This window comes from Acanthochromis polyacanthus, chromosome 7, assembly GCF_021347895.1.
Source record: "Acanthochromis polyacanthus isolate Apoly-LR-REF ecotype Palm Island chromosome 7, KAUST_Apoly_ChrSc, whole genome shotgun sequence".
NCBI lineage: Eukaryota > Metazoa > Chordata > Actinopteri > Pomacentridae > Acanthochromis > Acanthochromis polyacanthus.
The window spans coordinates 6,361,020-6,380,565 of record NC_067119.1 but is presented as its reverse complement, the minus strand read 5'-3'; the positions used below and the strand labels follow the sequence as shown (position 1 = coordinate 6,380,565).

Below are 19,546 nucleotides of genomic sequence, written 5' to 3'. Positions count from 1 at the left end.
GTGGACAAAATTGTTGGTACCCCTCAGTTAAAGAAGGAAAAACCCACAATTCTCACTGAAATCACTTGAAACTCACAAAAGTAACAATAAATAAAAATTTATTGAAAATTAAATAATCAAAATCAGCCATCACTTTTGAATTGTTGATTAACATAATTATTTAAAAAAACAAACTCATGAAACAGGCCTGGACAAAAATGATGGTACCCATAACTTAATATTTTGTTGCACAACCTTTTGAGGCAATCACTGCAATTAAGCGATTTCTGTATTTGTCAGTGAGCGTTCTGCAGCTGTCAACAGGTATTTTGGCCCACTCCTCATGAGCAAACAGCTCCAGTTGTCTCAGGTTTGATGGGTGTCTTCTCCAAATGGCATGTTTCAGCTCCTTCCACATATGTTCAATGGGATTCAGATCTGGGCTCATAGAAGGCCACTTTAGAATAGTCCAACGCTTTTCTCTCAGCCATTCTTGGGTGTTTTTGGCTGTGTGTTTTGGATCGTTGTCCTGTTGGAAGACCCATGACCTGCGACTGAGACCAAGCTTTCTGACACCAGGCAGCACATTTCTCTCCAGAATGCCTTGATAGTCTTCAGATTTCATCTTACCTTGCACACTTTCAAGACACCCTGTGCCAGATGCAGCAAAGCAGCCCCAAAACATTACTGAGCCTCCTCCATGTTTCACCGTAGGGACAGTGTTCTTTTCTTCGTATGCTTGGTTTTTGAGTCTATGAACATAGAGTTGATGTGCCTTACCAAAAAGCTCCAGTTTGGTCTCATCTGTCCAAAGGACATTCTCCCAGAAGCTTTGTGGCTTGTCAACATGCATTTTTGCAAATTCCAGTCTGGCTTTTTTATGAGTTTTTTTCAGCAGTGGTGTCCTCCTTGGTCGTCTCCCATGAAGTCCACTTTGGCTCAAACAACGACGAATGGTGCGATCTGACACTGATGTACCTTGGCCTTGGAGTTCACCTTTAATTTCTTTGGAGGTTGCTCTGGGCTCTTTGGATACAATTCCAACGATCCGTCTCTTCAATTTGTCATCAATTTTCCTCTTGCGGCCACGTCCAGGGAGGTTGGCTACTGTCCCGTGGGTCTTGAACTTCTGAATAATATGAGCCACTGTTGTCACAGGAACTTCGAGCTGTTTAGAGATGGTCTTATAGCCTTTACCTTTAAGATGTTTGTCTATCATTTTTTTTCGGATGTCCTGGGACAATTCTCTCCTTTGCTTTCTGTTGTCCATGTTCAGTGTGGTACACACCTTTTCACCAAACAGCAGGGTGACTACTTGTCTCCCTTTAAATAGGCAGACTGACTGATTATGAGTTTGGAAACACCTGTGATGTCAATTAAATGACACACCTGAGTTAATCATGTCACTCTGGTCAAATAGTTTTCAATCTTTTATAGAGGTACCATCATTTTTGTCCAGGCCTGTTTCATTAGTTTGTTTTTTTAAATAATTATGTTAATCAACAATTCAAAAGTAGTGGCTATTTTTGATTATTTAATTTTCAATAAATTTTTATTTATTGTTACTTTTGTGAGTTTCAAGTGATTTCAGTGAGAATTGTGGGTTTTTCCTTCTTTAACTGAGGGGTACCAACAATTTTGTCCACGTGTGTAACACACGCCTGTGCTCAGCGTGAGGTCATTGTGTTTGTGGGTTCATCGATATTAAATGGACACATTCTGTGCTGCCGTGATTTCTGACAAATTTTTTCAAGATTTCATCCGTCGCAAATGATACAACAACTGAGCAGCCTTGGCGGAGTGCTGCTCTGAGTACTTTTCTTTTTTGAATCTATTCTGGTTTTACAGCTTCCTCCTAAACATCAGAACAAAGTCTTTCATTCTGATAAGGAAGCTTCTGTGTTTACAGAACAACAGGTAAAGATAAGAATGGTTTTTTTTCTTCTGTTTTGACATCATTTAATTACCTCACAAGTGCTCTTCGATCTAGATTATAGCAGTAAAACTTTAAAGGCCCGCATGATGGAAATCTGTGGTACTTATCAACTTAGAGGCGTAAAATCAAAGTTTAGAAAAAAGGAAAAACAGTTTTACAAACTAGTCTTTGACATTAGTGCAGCAATAAATTTTAAATTTCAGTTTTTATGATCGGAACGTTTCAGCAGTGGTTTAAGCTATAACTTTAGGTGAGCACAGGAAAATGCAATAAATGGGATCCAAATTCTTTATGACCCCAGCCATATAATTATATTTGCCGTTTTTATATCTTTTTTCTGAAAATTGTTTCCTCCCATGAATTTGTCAATCTGCTTGTCCTACAGCTGCTCATAGTTTTTTGTAGAGATCGGCCAACTGGTGTGATAAGGATAATGGAAACTTGTCTGCTGTCACTTATGACCCCAGAAAGATGCATAGGTTTTTCACTATTGTAGGCCTTAGTTTTATTTATTTATTTCTACCTCTAATCGCTATATTTCAGTGTGTTGCAGTGCACTATAGCTGGCAGACCTACATTTTTAGCCACAGCTGCCCTGGGGCAGACTGACTGGCTGCCAATCCACTCCTACAACCCCTCTGACCACCACCAACATTACACAGCATACACATTCATACACCAGTGGAAGTGGCAGCACTGGAGCTAAGGTGGGTGAAGTGTCTTTCATTGGACGAACGGCTCTGCCCCCTCAGCCACAGCCGCCCCTAATCTAAATACTTCTCTGCATGTTACATTGCACACATACAGACAAGATGTTTGTGTAGATTTTGTTTTTATGTGCTTTTGATTTACTATTGAGGAAACAAAAGGAATGAAGTTTTAAAAGAAGTGGCAGACAAAGCGTGTCTAAATAAATGTTATTGCGTTCTTACAATGCATCATATTGTTCATATGGTTTTACTTTAGCTCTGAGTCAAAAATGATTAAAATCCACGAATAATTACAGAAGGTTATTTTAGAATATCCATCTTAAAATGCAGTGGAGTGGAATAGGTAAGAAAGCACAAAAAGAGGCACTAAAGTAGACATATTCCTGTGTAAAATATAGTGGGGTCATAAATGACCCCAGTCGGTCATTTTAGTCGCTAAAACAGCTTGGTCGCTTGAGGGTTAAAGGGAGGTGTATTGTACATCTTCTCACATCTTTTTTAATTTAAGAGTTTTTTCTCCAGATTTTTTGTCGGTATTATAAAATCTTAGTGTATATGTAAAGTAGCCTGACTAACATGCAGACAGCTACAACCTCTGAACAGAAATCAAGGCCTGCTGCATCTTTCTACATGAAACTTTAGCTCCTATTTCTGAATTTCACCTTGTGGGAACAGGAACCTCCGTCAGGGCTCCGAGCATCACAGCTTGCTGCAGACGAACAAACGCCACAAAGGGGGCGTCCAGGAAGTCCACCTCCCCCACCAGCACATTGGAGGCCTCGGCGTCTCTCGGCAACTTCTTCATGAACTTGTTCCTCAGCTGAAAGTACAAAAGAAGAAGAACAGGAGGAGGCGTTAAATGTTACGTTCACACCAGCAAGCCGTCCTAAACAGAGCGCTAATTAAACAGCCTATATCAAACAGGACAATCCCATTCAGGCTAAATACCAAACCAGGAGGCCCCCGTGTCGTCTAAAGAGGAGCGCAGCGGTAACATGAGGTCTGTTTTTCTTTGGGATACCTGCTGAGCTCCACAGGTTCAACATTTTATCTCGAGAGGACATTAAAGTCCTATAGTTGTGTCTTTGATTAACTGTTTGCCTGTTTTCATCTATCACAACACAAACTGCAGAGAAGACAAGTTTTAGTTCCGTCTACTTCTAGACATGGTTGTGTTGTCGTCCATAGAGGTGCAGGACTTTATACTGCAGTGAAAAAATTGATTTCTACATGTTTCTACCTCTGAATTAGAAGAATTATTGTGTGGGCTGACTGTGCTTCAAAGTAGAGTGAAAATCAAGACAAATCTTTCCGTGATGGACAATTAATCCCACAGAAAATCATCTTTATTGGAATTCATGAGGCATCCTGAAGATGCTGATTTGTTTTTACAAAAGTGTGCATAGATTGTGTTTGATTCTGGAACATGTAGCTGATTAACCAGCTTAGTAAGCGCATGTGGATGTTTTTACTTTTTGTGCTTGGAATAATAACTGGACAGCAAAGATTTAAGTGCATGAGCATTTTTTTTAAGAATTGTCGCAAACTACACTGATCTGCATAGAAGGTTTTCTTTAGTAGTTTGATAGTTTCTTTTCATGGACTGTTCTATGTGTCATGTTGTATCATTGTTTTTTTGTTTTTTTTAACCCACTGGCCACTTTATTAGGTCCACTTTGCTAGTAAAAGGTTGGACCCACTTTTGTCTTCAGAACTGCCTTAATTCTTGATGTTATACTTTCAACAAGGTGTTGGAAACATTCCTCAGAAATTTTGGTCCATATTGATGTGACAGCATCACACAGCTGCTGCAGATTTGTCGGCTGAACATCCATGATGCCAACGTCTCATTCCACCACATCCCAGAGGTTCTATTGGATTGAGATCTGGTGATTGTGGAGGACACTGGAGTACAGAGAACTCATTTTCATGTTTCAGAAACCAGTTTGAGATGATCTGAGCTTTGTGACATGGAGCATTATCCTGCTGGAAGTAGCATCAGGTTAAGATATAAAGTCTGAGAGCCGCTTTTTTATTCTACAGTAAAATAAAATGACAACCGAACTCAAAAACAGAGGAAGGATTCATATTATATCCTCTTTAGAACCAAACACAGAGAATTAAAACACTGAGTTCGACTGGCTGAAGCCAGACTGTCTGTCGTCATCACCATCGTCACATTCGTCATTGTCAGATCCTGAACTTTCCGTCCTCAACCTCTGAAGGACTGAAATCCTATAAACTTTTGACCTTCCACTGGCGAGATCCAAACAGATCCAATAACAGCCCATTGAGCCATCTTGGCAGAGTGCTTGTCTGTAAATGATTCTAGAGGCCAAACCTGCGTAAGTTCACACCCTGACCTGTGTCCGATCGCAGCTAATCCACACCACACTGCCCTATTGAACCACCCACACTTCAGCCTGCGCTCATGTACTTCATCCAGCACTTTCTCACTCTGCTCTGCTACTCTGGAGCTGCTGTAACAAGTAAATAAAGGTTCATCTTGTATTAATGGTATAAAACGAGCTGAAATAATGTTAGTTATTTGATTGTGTCTCTTTAATTGCTGTTGGATCAGTTCAACCAAATGACGAAAATATTTTCTGATCTAATCAGAAGCAGTTTAAGGAGTGACGGGTTCTTATCAGAGAGATACGGAGATACAAGGACATTTTAGATTTTCAGTCTGTCAATAGCAGCCGACGGATAAGTCCACAGTGGTTGATTTGTAGTAGGATCACAATCATGTGATCGTCAGCAGGCAGCTGATGTAGTGTTCACTTGTTGTCATGGTTACAGTGACATTGTGCCGCTATCTCACAACGATACAGAAATCTTGAAAAAATCTGTGGATCCAGACTATAAGCTGCATCACTGCCAAAATCTAATCACTTGGTCCTTGTGTCATTTCTGACCTTCCCTGAAAATTTCATTCAAACTCGTTAATCCGTTTTTGAGTGATGTTGCTGACAGACAGACATACAGACGAACGTACGCCGATCGTCATGTAACTACCGTGTTCCTTGGCAGAGTAAAAAGCAGACTAGAAATTGCTTTGGGTTCACGGGTTAACGTCTTTATGCAATGGTGATTTGCAGTTTAACACAGAGCTGTGGGCAGGTTGTAACTGTAATTACTAAAATGTAAAAAGTTTATTTTCGCTACACTTTGTCCCACAGATAAGACATGCTGAAAAGATCAAGTCATGCCGTTTTATTTCATGTGTGTTACGCCAGACTGCAATAAATGTGTTAAAAGCAGCTCAGCCTAGAAGGAAAGGTTATTTGGACTCAAAGTGTAGCCTTTGGTTTAAGGGTTAATGATAGTTGCAGTCAGTGTTGTGATTTTCCAGTTAAAAGCAGGACTGATAAGAAAGTGTATCACACTAACATCAGAGGCCAAAGGAAAAGTACAATGGAAATTCATTGAGGGAAAAAATCGATCTAGTATCTCAAGGGTGGCAGATAATCTAAGACAGAGTGGAGAGTAAAGTGGAAATACACCGGAAGAGTCTCAGGGTGTGTCCTGATATTCTAGTTTAATCATTCACTTTTTATTTCCCCCTATATTCTCTCGTTCTGCTACCGATAGTTCCCACGTTTATCAGTCTCGTCCTCACTGCTGAGGACTAAATCAGGACTATCTTGCCACTAAAGGTATACCACTAAAGATGAAGTCTATTCAGAACAGTGTTGGAATAAACTGCTAAACTAAGCAGCTGAATTACATAAACATCGGTCGATGCGGCTGCAGCTGGTTCGGAGCGGCTGCAGCAACAGTTGGAAGAATGCACTTTAGTCGTGATATCTCTGAACCGGCAGCTTCATTCCGCCTGGTTCTGCTCTGACTGGATGAAGCTGCATCTGTCAGTCTGCTCCAGTCAGGCTTGAAAGACGTTTCCTTCTGACAAATGTCATTTCAAGCAGGCTGGTAAATAAATGATTGACTCTCCTCACCTTTACTGTCCTGATTGGACTGGAGCGTTAAAAAAAAGATTCTATACAAGGTAATGTCACATTTCCCCTTAGAATAAAAGGCCATCAAGCTGAATTTTACATCAGGTTTAATTAGCTCTTGAAGGAGTTTCTGCATGTTTTTTGTCACATTTTTACTCACTGTGTTCTCATTTTTTTTTATCCACAATATATTAAAGAGTTGTACTTCTATGGAAACAGCACAACCACTAAGAGAAGGAAACAGAACTAAAAAAAAATGTCTTCTGTGCAGTTTGACAAAGTTATAATGTCATAAATCATAAAAAAGGGGAAAAATGGAAGTTTAATTTCTTTGTTTTTTAAGACATTATTAATACTAGGAAAAAAATTGTGACTTTACATACCAATGATATTTCACTTCTTACATAAATCTATTTTCATACTTTGTGTAAACACTGCCTGCAGTTCAGCTGAAAACGCCCTCATTTTTTGTCATGTGACTGTTGGTCGCAGCTGACTCATTAATGTCTTCACAGTTGCACAAATGAATGCAGATTTTTTAGTTTTTTACAGAATCCGGTTAGTACAGATGCTTTATTTTTGGTGATTTTTTTTAAATGAGACCTGTAGTATAATGTGACTTTAATGAATATCACAATTTTAACCTCAGATTTTTCCACACAAAACCAAAATTAGTTCAAAGACTGTCAAAAAGTTTGCATTCTTTCTGTTTTTTACGTCTTCTGGCTCTAATAAATAGTATATTTTTGCCTTTTTTTAAAAAACATAACATACCTTTGGGGTTAGGAGGGTCACTGCCTACTTGACTGGTGAAGTCAATTAAATTTTAGGTGACTAAAAATGTCAAGATCTCAATAATTCATTGGTTAGTTTTATACATATCTGCCCAGAAAACAGACGTAGAAATGTTTAAGCCCTGCCCACTGAGCTTGACAAGAACAGAGACAGGACAACAGAAACACATAACCAGGTCCACTCACCTGGTCCTTTTCCGGTTTGTCGGAGATGTCGTTGAGGCTGCTGGACGTCAGGTTCCGGTGAGTCGTGGTTGGACTGTCTGTTTAAACACAAACTGAGCCGTTAGAGCAGCTTCAACTTCACCGGGATCTAAATAACTGAGTGGAAAAGAGGAAGGCAGAGACCCAGGAAAAGACAGTGGCCCAAACGGTTTCCTCTAAAAGCAGTACCATAAAAGAATAACCAAGACAGCAGCCACAGTCATGCAAACCGTAGGACAGAAAGACGCCGCTGACCGTCGTCTGTGATAAACTCTGGAGTCATCAACACTTATCCGGCAAATAGGAGAAATGTCTCGCAGGATGATAACTGGCCAGTAATTGGAATTCTGCAGCTTAGTGCTTCGTCACCGTTCACGTTTTACCACTAGAGCTGCAACAATTATTCAACTAAATCTCCACTATTAAAATAATCAGCAACTATTTTGATAATTGATTCATTGTTTTGAGTAGTTAAAAAAACAGTAAATTCAGATTTTCTCGTGTCTTTACTCTTCTGACAGTAAACTGAAAATCTTTTGGTTGTAAATAAAAGACATTTAAAAACGTCATCTTAGGCTTTGAGAAAAGCTGATCAACATTTTTCTCATATTTTAAAAATCAATTAAATAACCGATTAATTGACAAATAAAAAAATAGTTTGTTGCAGTCAGAGAGGTTTTATATTGATACTATTTAAAGGAAAGCGTTGAATATGTTCAAATAAATTTTCTGTTTTCAAAGGATAGCTGGTCTCAGTCAATTTAAATAAAACAGTATAATTAATATTCTTCATTCATCTTTCTTAATCCTGATCCAGCCGGTGCTGAATTAGCCTGGACAGCACCTGCAGATCTTCTTGGTCTAATCTGAGCTTCACTGTGGAGAATATCTGCCCGTCCTCGTGTCCTTCCTTTCTCATCAAAGTGCTCTAAGTGCTTCCTTCATGTGAAGCAGGTGAACGTCGGACTGATTGATGCTCTGCTGACTTTTGGTTTTCGGCTCGTCAAACTGCAGCGTCAGAGAGCTGACAGCAGAGTCTGACCTTACTTCAGTCCTGGAGCTGCCAGAGAGCACAGAGGAAAAAATAAAATAAAGATAAAAAACCCAACGAGTGCAAAATCTGGTGCCACTGTAGCCTTTGGAACATCTGCCTCCTCAGCATTGTGGGTAATAACGTGCGTGTCAGTGTGATGCAGCCACTGGAAATAAAAATCAGACTATAAAGTGTTTTATAGAACAAAAGAGGACAAAAAAATACTAAAATTATGAAAAATGAGGGCTCAACTATAGCTGTGAAATACTCTGAATAAATCCTAATCTGACAGGGAAGGATTTATATTAAAAAAAAGTGTAACAGCTAAAAAAAGCTATATAATAACGCTATTAAGCACATAAAAATGAAATCTATTTTACTGCATTCATGTCGTGTGAATGAGATTTTTACATTCCAGTTGGTCTCGACTACGTTCAAACTGCAGCTCGGTTCTGATTGGACGTAAATCTGATTCTGTGTCAACAAAAAGCTGCACAGACTCACAAATAAACCACAAAATGAGACACTGAGGCCTCTGACATAATTAGAGGTTTAAATAAAATGCTAATGAGTGTTACGACATTAACAAGGGCTGAACAGCTGATCGAAATCTAAAATCACAAAAACTGCAATTTAGGACGGATATTATGCAGCACGTCTGACTTTTTTTTAACTTTATATCAGAATGTGTAACATCCAGATGCAGCTCAGAGACTGTTTTGCAGAAAGAGATGATTGTTTTTAATTCAATTTTTCTTTATTTACAGCTTTTGTGATAATTAGGGATGAAATATTCGGGTTTTGCTGCAGCTGTTCCAAAACTTTAACCTTCCTCTAGTGGTAAAAAAAAAACATTTTATGAGAAAAATCTCAAGGTTTACAATTTGAGGTTTTTGTTTTTGGTTTGTTTGGTTTTTTTTAGTATTTTATATGTATTTTATCTAAAAATATATATAATTTGTAATCCTGTGTGGACTTGTTTTAATATTTTATTTCATTTACAAATTGATTGATTTTTACAGTTATTTTTGTTGCTGCCTGACAGATCATTTTACCGTTGCTATGTAAAATAAAATAAAATAAAGGTAAACTTAAAGTCTTCTATCCTCTGTGACATTTAAAAATGTAATAAATACACATTTAAAGCAATTCATGCCTTTAAAATCTCATCTTTGCATTGGAATATGTGAATATTTTAATGGTATCATGTGGTAGGGTACACAAAATATGCTGAACTGAAGCTTTAACAAATATATTTCAAATTGTAATATTGTTAAAAAAACACAATTAAGGTATCATTCTCAAATTGCTCAGCCCAAGTTAAACACAGCAGCTTAGTGGTGTTTTTTTAAGGATGATCAGTTTAGTCCAATCAGCTGACAGATGCTGATAAATCAGAACAGAATGAGCGTTCTGCAGTGTGAAGGTATTGTGGTCCAGGAGGACTTACTAAGCCAGTCCATGCTGGTGCTCCTCTGGGTCTGCAGGTCCTCCATTGAGATGCGACCTGACAGGCAGGTCACCGAGTTCTCAAGAGGACTGCGAGCTTTTAGTAGCAGCAGCAGGTCAATCGAAGCAGATCCAGGCAAGCAAAAAGGAGGAAAGAGAGACGGAAGGTAGAGACTGAGCCCAAGCAGGAGATTAGTTAAAGCAGCAGAATCAAGAAGCTGTTGAAAGATCCGAGAAACACAATTTATCCGCATTTAGTGCAGAGAAACAGTGAAGCAAGACGATGAATAAATAAACCACGAGTCACTGGACAGAAAACTGGAATTTAACCCTGTAAAACATTATTTTTATTATTATTATATATATATATTGTTTTGGGTATTTTTCTCTATTTAGGCTGTACAAATATAGAAAAATGTGCAAAAAGAATATATATTTATTTAGATATAAATAATAAAAACTGATAATTACTTTTTTTTAATTATTAGCTTTTACTATTTATATCTACATAAATATGTTGTTTTGGCGACTTTTTTCTGTATTTTCCATATTTTTATTCTATATATTCAAATATAGAAGATGTGCAAAAATAATGTATAATTATTTAGATATTATAATTTAGAAGTTGGACCAAGGACTACAGATGGAAATTAGCATGATGCTAAATCTGGTGCAGCCATCTTTTTAATGTAACTGCACGCTGTCCTTTTTCAAATAAACTTGAAAGAAAGAAAGATATAAGAAATAAAAAATCATAATTAAAAAATTATACATACATATATATAAAATAGTTTTTAGATTTTTAAAAAATTCATTTATTATTTATTTGATATACATTTTTCGATATTTGTTTTTTAAGGGGTTAGAAAATAAAGTGACTTCACCTCAAAGAGATAGAGTCAGTTACTGATTATTGGTGAAGTTTTTTATCTTGGCTTTGATCTGGGTAAAAGGTTCAGGCTTCAGTGTGGTGTATTTCCATCTGATCCCTCAGTAAAAGTCAGAACAGAAGAAGTTTTCTGTTTGGACCCAAATCTGATAGCAGGTAATAAATGACTTTACTCTCCAGTGGCTCGTGGCTGATAACTGATTATTTACACAAAGTGAGACTTCTGCTTATTCAGTGTGCAGCGATCAAAACATTCAAACACGTGTTGTTATTGTCAGATAAGCGTGCAGTCGGGGTGTTACTTCTCTCATGTTGGAGATGATCTGAATCACTGTAATGTTGTTTAGTGAAGTTTTCAGTCGCTGCTCAGAAAAATGAACTGTTCATTTAAATTTCATTAACTGAGGATTTTGTGTGTTTCATGCAGCCTGATACTCAGAATGCACCGGATTAGCATTAAATCCATTTTACACAGCAGCAGTGAAAACCCAATTAAATGTGGCAAATTAAGTCATTTTCATACTTTTATTTCTGTTTTTTTTCATAAATCTTGAATTCTTATCGAAGTAATTCTGTTTCTGATCATCTTCAGTGAGATAAAGCAACAGCCCGTCCTGTGAAAGAAAAGCATTATTACATTACATTGTAAATAGAAAGTGCATTTAATCAAAGTTAATTAAGGGAAACATCACTGTAAGCATGAACTTTAGAGCTTTAGAGATTTTGACTGATGGAACTGATAACCTTCAGAACACTGCTGAGCTTTATGATTTCTGCAGGGCCTTGGACTTTTCTCACCACGGTCATAAAATCACGCACAAGATTACAGCTAAAATTATCTCCAGCTGCACTTACAGGTGCTGCTGATAAACTTTGCTTCTGATCAATTAAGTTATGGATCTATGAATGCAGTTAGTACAGTAGTCTACAGTGAGTACATTAAAGTGCTGTTAGACCGATAACAACTAAAGTTTGTGACGAATTAGCAGAAGGCATTTCTAAACTCTTATTTTACTCATTAAATGTTGAGTTTAGTGAGCAAGCTGCACTTTAGTTTTTGTGTTAACACATTCAAAATCTAGTAATAGGGGAAAAAATCTGGTAAAGTCTCCATTTAAAAAAAGTTTTCCTGCTTCTACTGGTTCCAGCCGAATCTTATTTGGGACAATCTGGTGCCACATTAGTGGGTTCATGCAGAGGAGGGCAGCAGACACTGTGGCATTCATCGCTGCCCCAAAACTCTCTGTGCACCTCAGACTCTAACTTCAAAAACTAAATTAAAATCCCTATAACAGCCAAGTAGATCATTCTAATAAAATCCCAAATTAAATATCCTTTTTATTCTGCTTAAAAATCTGAATAAAAAAAAGAAGAAGACTGCACCAAACTGGCACCGGTATTACCGTTCTCCTGGTTGGAAAACAGCCTACTTGCACTGGAGACCGTCTTGCCGATGTCGGCCAGAGAGCGAAGGTTGGACTTCTTGGTCTGGTGGCGATGTTTCCGTAGCAACGTGTACATCACCTTGTCCTTCAGCTCGGGTTTCAGCTGTCCGATCTCGATCTGGTTGTCGGTGATCTGCTCTGAAGGTGCAGAGAGAGGAAGAAGGTAGTGAGGAAAGATGACAGAAAAATATTACACCCAACAACAGCAGGCTTTGTTTTTCATTTTTTGTATTATTTCAGAGCATTTTCCTCACTTTACATGAAAATAGTTCAAAAGTGAATGGAATCTGAAGACATAAATGAAGAAAGGTCACATAGCCTCAGTGTCATCAAGCTACAATCAATAAATGTCTTGTATGTTGACTATTTATATGAATAATTTAGTCGTTTACAAGGATTCTTTACTGTTTCTATTCATAAATTGATATCATGTATTGTATTTATATACTTGGTGGGTTCATACCACCCTGACATGATGATTTTTTAAAAAACTTATAGAAAAGCACGCAACATGCCTGTGAAACCCAACAGCAGATTTTTTTTTTTAAGTTTTTTGTTATTTTAAATTCTCAGTTGAACCAAAAAAATTTCAAATTTTTACTTTATTGAAGAATCTTCTGACTGCAAACGGTTTAAATTTGGTGGATTTTTAAAGGAGTCGTGTCAAATTAAGTGAATATAAAAAATTTTAAGTTTAAATTTGGTTAATTTTCTCGATGAAACTACACGTCACACATGTTTAGTTCAGGGACCATCAGAGAGCTGAGAATCTAAAGACTTTTCTGATTTTACAGTTTGAAAAACATACACAAAAAACACAAAGTATGACGAAAAACGTTTTGTTTCTTTTACAGAATATGATTGGTGCCAGGAGTTTGTATTTGGAGCATTTGATAAAAATGTGAAAATTTGATGTTTATTCTATTCAAACTGCCACGTACTGTGCATAATGCATTTTACTGCTTCTTTTGCACGTCCGGTTGGATGTTAAACTGCAAAGACAAGAAAGTTGAATCTAATCAAATCGAATCTACCGGAATGGTGATAATTGTTTCAACATTGCAGTGTTACATAACCTAGTCAAGCATTTTTGAGTTTTATTTCCAAAAGTGCTGATTAAAGAATAAATTAATGAATAAAAGCCTCATTTAACCTTCCTGTTGTCCTCATTTACAGGCATCAAAAAATCTTGTTTCCTTTTCTGAAAAAAATCCAAAAATTCAGCAAAAAAATTCCCCAAATTTCTAAAAATTTGCAAAACCTTCAGGAAGAAAATTCAAATAATTCCTTAGTTTCCCTTAGGTTTTATTTTTAAAAATTCCCCCAAATTTGGCAAAAAAAATCTTGTAAATATTTTCAAAAAATGAGTAAAAATCTTCCAAAAAAAATCCTAAAAATATCTAAAATGATTACATGTGTATCAGTTAAACTTCTAATATTTTCTTTTAAGAACATTCACCAAAAAAATCAACTAAAATCCAGCGAATTTCGCTGGATTTTAGTTGATTTTTTTGTGAATGTTCTTGAGAAATATTTTTGACATTTTTTCTTTTTCCCCACCAAAAAATGTTCAAAGATTTCCCAAAAATGTTGAAAATGTGGACATCAGAAGTTTCACTGTGAAAATATTTTTTTCCCCAAATTTTCAAACTTCAAAACGGGTCGATTTTGACCCACAGGACAACACCAGGGTTAAAAACCTTTTAGGAAACGTGCACAATGCCTAAAATTACACCACGTTGCTATTTGACATCATGTTTTCATGTTGTCTCTCTTCATGCAGACTTCACTTAGCAGCAGCATCACTCCCAGTGAACATCCAGTCTCCATAAAAAGCCTCGTCATACTTATAAGGACTCAATTAGAGCCTCCCAGACTGCACAGCTCCTGTGTCAGAGTCTTTGTGGCATCATGAAATGGCTCAATCAAAAGGTCTAGGCTATTTTTAAAAAAGAAGATCAGAAGGCCTCACGCTGAGAGAAAACAGCCTCGGGGTGGTTTCTCTTCTCGTTGGTGCCGTTAATGGCCCATCAGTCAAGTCAGCAGGCCTGAGTCTAAGAGGCCCCGTGCAGCACACTCAATTACTTCACATTAATCAGTCCAAGTGGGAACTCTTCCTCCTGCTCCGTCATGCAGAGACGAACGTCAGGGTGGTGGCGTGACATGGGAGGGCCGAGACGACAGGATTGGATGTCCTCAGATTAGGAAGCTTTTTGTGAGGAAATGAAACTACTATTTGAGTCCAATTGGTTTTGTAATTTAAAAAAAAAGTCCAGAGCAGCCTGGAGCTCCACTGTGGCCTTTTGTTACTCTTAAAAGAAAAGAGAGGAAGGAAAGAAACCGGCACGCAACCCAGCAGACCAGCTCTGAATATCCTGAACGTCACCGAGCAGATCCCATCAAACTGGCAGACGGGGTCTCGGTTCTCAAGCAGGAAGATGCTGAGCTTTATCTGGTCTCATACAGCAGTAAAAAAATAAACACAGCCACGTGTAATGAAGACTGAATGCATAATAAACCACAGAAAACACGAGTTAAAAACTCTACAATTTGATTATTTTACACTAAATTTTAGAGCAAACCCCTAAACTGTCCTGCTAATTTTGAGATGTAAAATTATATTTCACATTGTGCAATATTTTTTAATTGTTACTCTGTCAAGGAATACGCGACGATCGGCGTACGTTTGTCTGTCTGTTAGCAACGTTACTCAAAAATAGACTAACGGATTTGGATGAAATTTTCAGGGAAGGTCAGAAATGAAACAAGGACCAAATGATTAGATTTTGGCAGTGATGCAGCTTATAGTCTGGATCCACTGATTTGTTAAGGATTTCTGAATCATTGCCAGATAGCAGCACGGTGTCACTGTATCCATGACAACAAGTGAACACTACATCAGATGCCTGCTGACAATCACATGATTGTGATTCTACTACAAATCCACTGCTGAGAACTTGTCGGAACTTAAAAAATGATTTAAGGAATACATGATTAAATTATGGGGTGTTTCTGAGTCCCATCAATTCCCAACACCCACTACATATTTAGGTCACGTGATTCCATAATTATGCACATTTTGTTCAAATTGAATGGAAGTCTTTCCAAAATGACTCAAACGTTCTTCGAAATTAGATAAAGAATTATCCAAAATGATCAAAAACTTGTTCAAAATAACTAAAAATTGTCCAAAATTATGCAAATTTTGTTCAAAATAATTCAGACTTTTCAAAATTAGATAAAAAAATTACCCAAAATTAGTTGAAATTTGTTCAAAATGACTAAAACTTGTCCAAAATGCCTTGAAACTTGTTCAGAATGATTCAGTATGAGTACATAACGTACACATGCATAACACACACCTGTGCTCAGTGCAAGGTCCTTTTGTTTGTGGGTTCATCTATATTAAACGGACACATTCTATGCTAATTTCTGATCTTCAATAACAAATAAATGTATGCTGCATTTTTTTTTTTTTTAAATGCTGCATTTCTGACAAAGCCATATGGAGCAATGAACAGCCTTGGCAGAGTACTGCTCTCTCTGAGTGCTTTTCTTGATATATAATTTAAGTTTAGGAGCAGATCATAGTTATAGTTACGATAGTTAAACACTTTAAAGTAAAATGCTAAATTCATGTGACACTGGATGGAGACTGTTTTCTTCAAACCTTCATCTGACTACTTTTCCTTTCGCTGTCACAATGTGAAAATAATGTATGAAAGTCTTAAATCTACATCACAGTAGTAATTGTTGACTGTTCAGAAAAGATGGCCAGAGGTGAACTTACCGACAACCTGAGGCAGAGTGGAAGCTTCCATGTCCAGCATGATGGTGCCTTTTTCTATGCAGGTCCTCAGTTCAAACAGGCTGTGTAAAGACAGTGTGGCCACGTGTGGTTTACTCCAGCGCTCACCTCCTTTCTCCACCTTCTCCTCAAACTTGATCCACCTGGAAAGATAAAAAAAAAAATTAGAACAAAAGGACACATTACAAGCAAACATTTAAACAGTTTGCTGCCATAATCTCGGATGAACACTTAAATGGAAGTGTAATTCCATACAACCAATTAATAATTTAACATAAATGGCATCTTCAGACACAACATGTGGACATGCAATTAAAATGAAGCTGATTAAACAGATTAAACATGAACATGATGCACATCTGTCTGTTTCGTGTCTGTTATTATATATCAGAGGTTCTGTAGATGCTTTGTGTATCTTATAGCTGCCTCACCTGTTGCCATTATAGAAGCTGTACACAATAATGTCAAAATGAAGAGTTCATTTGTAAAAACAGGTAACTCCATTTTCAGAAAACACATTTTTTATTGTTTACTTGAGATAATAATAATAATAACACTCATAATTTATTTTTTCTCTATTTTGTCATGTATTTTTCCCCTGAGTCAAATCCACTAAACTTCAGTTTGATTGATATTGTCTCAAGTAAACAATAAAAAAAACAGTTTTCTGAAAATGTATCAAAACGGAGTTATCTGATTTTGCAAATGAACTCTTCAAATATTCCTCACAGTGGAAAAAAATCACATATGAAAATTATTTTGTGTGAGGAAATTAAAGACTATCAACCTTTGCATTTAAAGATCGGGTGGAAAAAATGACGAGAAATGTATTATGAGCAGGAAATAAGTGGTAAATTCTCAAAAATTCTCAGAAAATTTGGTAAATAAATGCACCTCAGCATTCTAAGCTGTCTTTTGTTTAATTTTATTTGTACTTAAAGTCAAATTAAGAGCTGTGTGATGCAAACCAGTCAGACAGGTGGATAAAAAATTGATGACCATCTATATTTTTGCGGATTGTGTGCAATGCTTTTCTCTTTTTTTTAGTTTTTTATGAAGGCAAAATGATCAATTCTTACATTCAGATGAGGAATTCTGACTTCTCTTTGAGTCGGTATGTATTTAATCAGTCCCCCTCCCGCCTCCCTCTGAGTCAGACGGATGAGAAAGTGAACTGGTACTGAGCAGCTGTTTCTATACCGGCGTTTTATTTGGCCAATTTGGCTGCTAAAGCTGCGCTTGGCAGACGTCCAGCACTACCCGGCACTTGTGAGACCTTTTATTCACTCTGAGGCCCCTGAGTGCACTTGGACAGACATTGCACCACCTCTTAATCTCCACAGTTATTTGCAGAATAATAAGTTCATCATTAAAGATACAGGATTTTTTTTTTCACCTTTTGTAAGAAAAATATACAAGTATTTAAACTTAAATAGTAAACAACAAGTTCTTTTTGTGAAGCATCTGGTACTGCAGTCCACTTCCACTTTTACAGTTTAACCCTGATAATCCTCTTATCAATAAATCCGATATGTTTTTTATATGCACAGTTTTGACTGAGGAGTAACACACAATTTCTTGTTTCTATTTGCTTAACCCTCGTGTCGTCCTGCGGGACAAATTGACACGTTTTAAAGTATGAAAACATGGAAAAAAATATATATTTTTTCACAGTGAAAATTTCAACATTTTCGGGAAATTTTTGACCATTTTTTGGTGCAAAAAAGAAATGCTAAAAAAATTGTTTTTTTAAGAATATTCGGGGGAAAAAATCAACCAAAATCCAGCGAATTTCTCTGGATTTTGGTTGATTTTTTGCTGAATGCTCTTAACGAAAATATTAAAACTTTTACTGATATATATGGAATTACTTTAGATATTTTTGAGAATTTTTTCAAACATTTTTATTCATTTTTTGAAAATATTTACATTTTTTAAAATTTATATTTCTTGTCAAATTTGTTTTGTTTTTTTTAAATAAAACTTTTATGGAAATTTGATGGAATTTTTGGAATGTTCTTCCTGAAGATTTTGCAATTTTTTATAAATCTGGAGAACATTTTGCTGAATTTTTTTGATGTTTTTCAGACAAGGGAACAATTTTCTTTGGTGCCCGTAAATGAGGACAACAGGAGGGTTAAAGAACTATCTTTGGGCTTGTTTTATTTCCTTGTTATACGTTTTTTGTACATGATTTGGTATTTTATGATGCATAGCACTGAAAAAATGCAAGTTTATTCCATTGAATACTGAATATGGTATTTTGAGAGAATGACAAGAGACTCTGTCTTGCTGTATCTTTAAAGCAATGCCAAGTATTTGCAATTTTAGTCTTTTTCTGTTTTTTTTTTATAAGTTTTTCTCAGATGGTTGACCTGACATAATCATAAACATTGTTATTTGCAAGTCCACACTGTCAAATGCCATAATGCACTCGTTTAATTTGCATTTTCATTGATTCATTTGGGCAAATCAAGGTCAAATTAAGGACAAACACATTGTGCCACTGAATTTTGACATAAAGATTAAGTTCAAATCTATTGGTGCTGATCCTTCACCAATCTAAGCTCGAAAAAATTATCATTATGAATTATAAATGCTGGATAAAACAAAACTTAAAACTAGCTTTTAACTAGAATATTATCAGAATTTGATCTTAAAAGGCAATTTTACAGTATATTGAGTTTATTTAAAGGTCGAGGGTAGAGCAGATTAGCCAAGCAACAGTTTTAACCAACTAAAATTTCTATCTGGTCAGAGATTAAGAAGGCAAATCAACTCCTTTGGTGCCTCAAACAGCAGCCCAGGAATCCAGTTTCCCCCTGAGAGAGCGTCACTCATCCAATGCTAATGAAGTATAAACAACCATCCCATCACATCCCACTAGTGGGCCACACAGGAGCAACCTGTGGAGCCCTGTGAGCTCGATTTTAGACCGACAAGTGGCTGAAGTTCACAAATGTCTTCTAATCTGGGGTTTAAAACCATCTACAGAAGCAAATAAGAGTCACTGAGGTATATTTTACACACTTAATTACAAGTTTCACAGGCCCTGTATTAGTAAAAGTCAGTGGAGAAGGTTTGTAAATGTCATTATGAGCCTCTGAGGTTCCTACCTGGCCGTCTCCTTCCACTCCATCTCCTGTCCATCCACTGACAGCAGCTCGTCCAGCTCGGTAAAGAGCTGTGGGGGCGCCGGACCGTCATCCTCCTCCCCAAGGATGAAGCGAATCCTCTCAGCCGCAGGTGAGACTGTGGAGAGAGGAAAAATACTGCGGTTCATGGGCTGGCAGTGGTGGCCGTTGGGCAAAGGTTTGGGCAGCGGCTTGTCGTCCTCAGT

General features: G+C 37.0%; 1 protein-coding gene across 2 annotated transcripts in view; it reads right to left on the bottom strand.

The window, feature by feature from the left end:
• The window catches only part of slc4a4a (solute carrier family 4 member 4a), an 80,101-nt gene that overhangs the window by 26,627 nt on the left and 33,928 nt on the right, over positions 1-19,546 (bottom strand). Inside the window, exons 5-9 of one of the 2 annotated variants that reach the window (XM_051950625.1) lie at positions 19,323-19,458; positions 16,189-16,349; positions 12,357-12,536; positions 7,565-7,641; positions 3,288-3,445 (exon numbers count right to left, since the gene is read on the bottom strand). In XM_051950625.1, coding sequence (XP_051806585.1) covers positions 3,288-3,445; positions 7,565-7,641; positions 12,357-12,536; positions 16,189-16,349; positions 19,323-19,458 — 712 coding nt within the window. The remainder of the gene's footprint in view (positions 1-3,287; positions 3,446-7,564; positions 7,642-12,356; positions 12,537-16,188; positions 16,350-19,322; positions 19,459-19,546) is intronic. The other variant, XM_022202583.2, reaches the window with a different exon arrangement.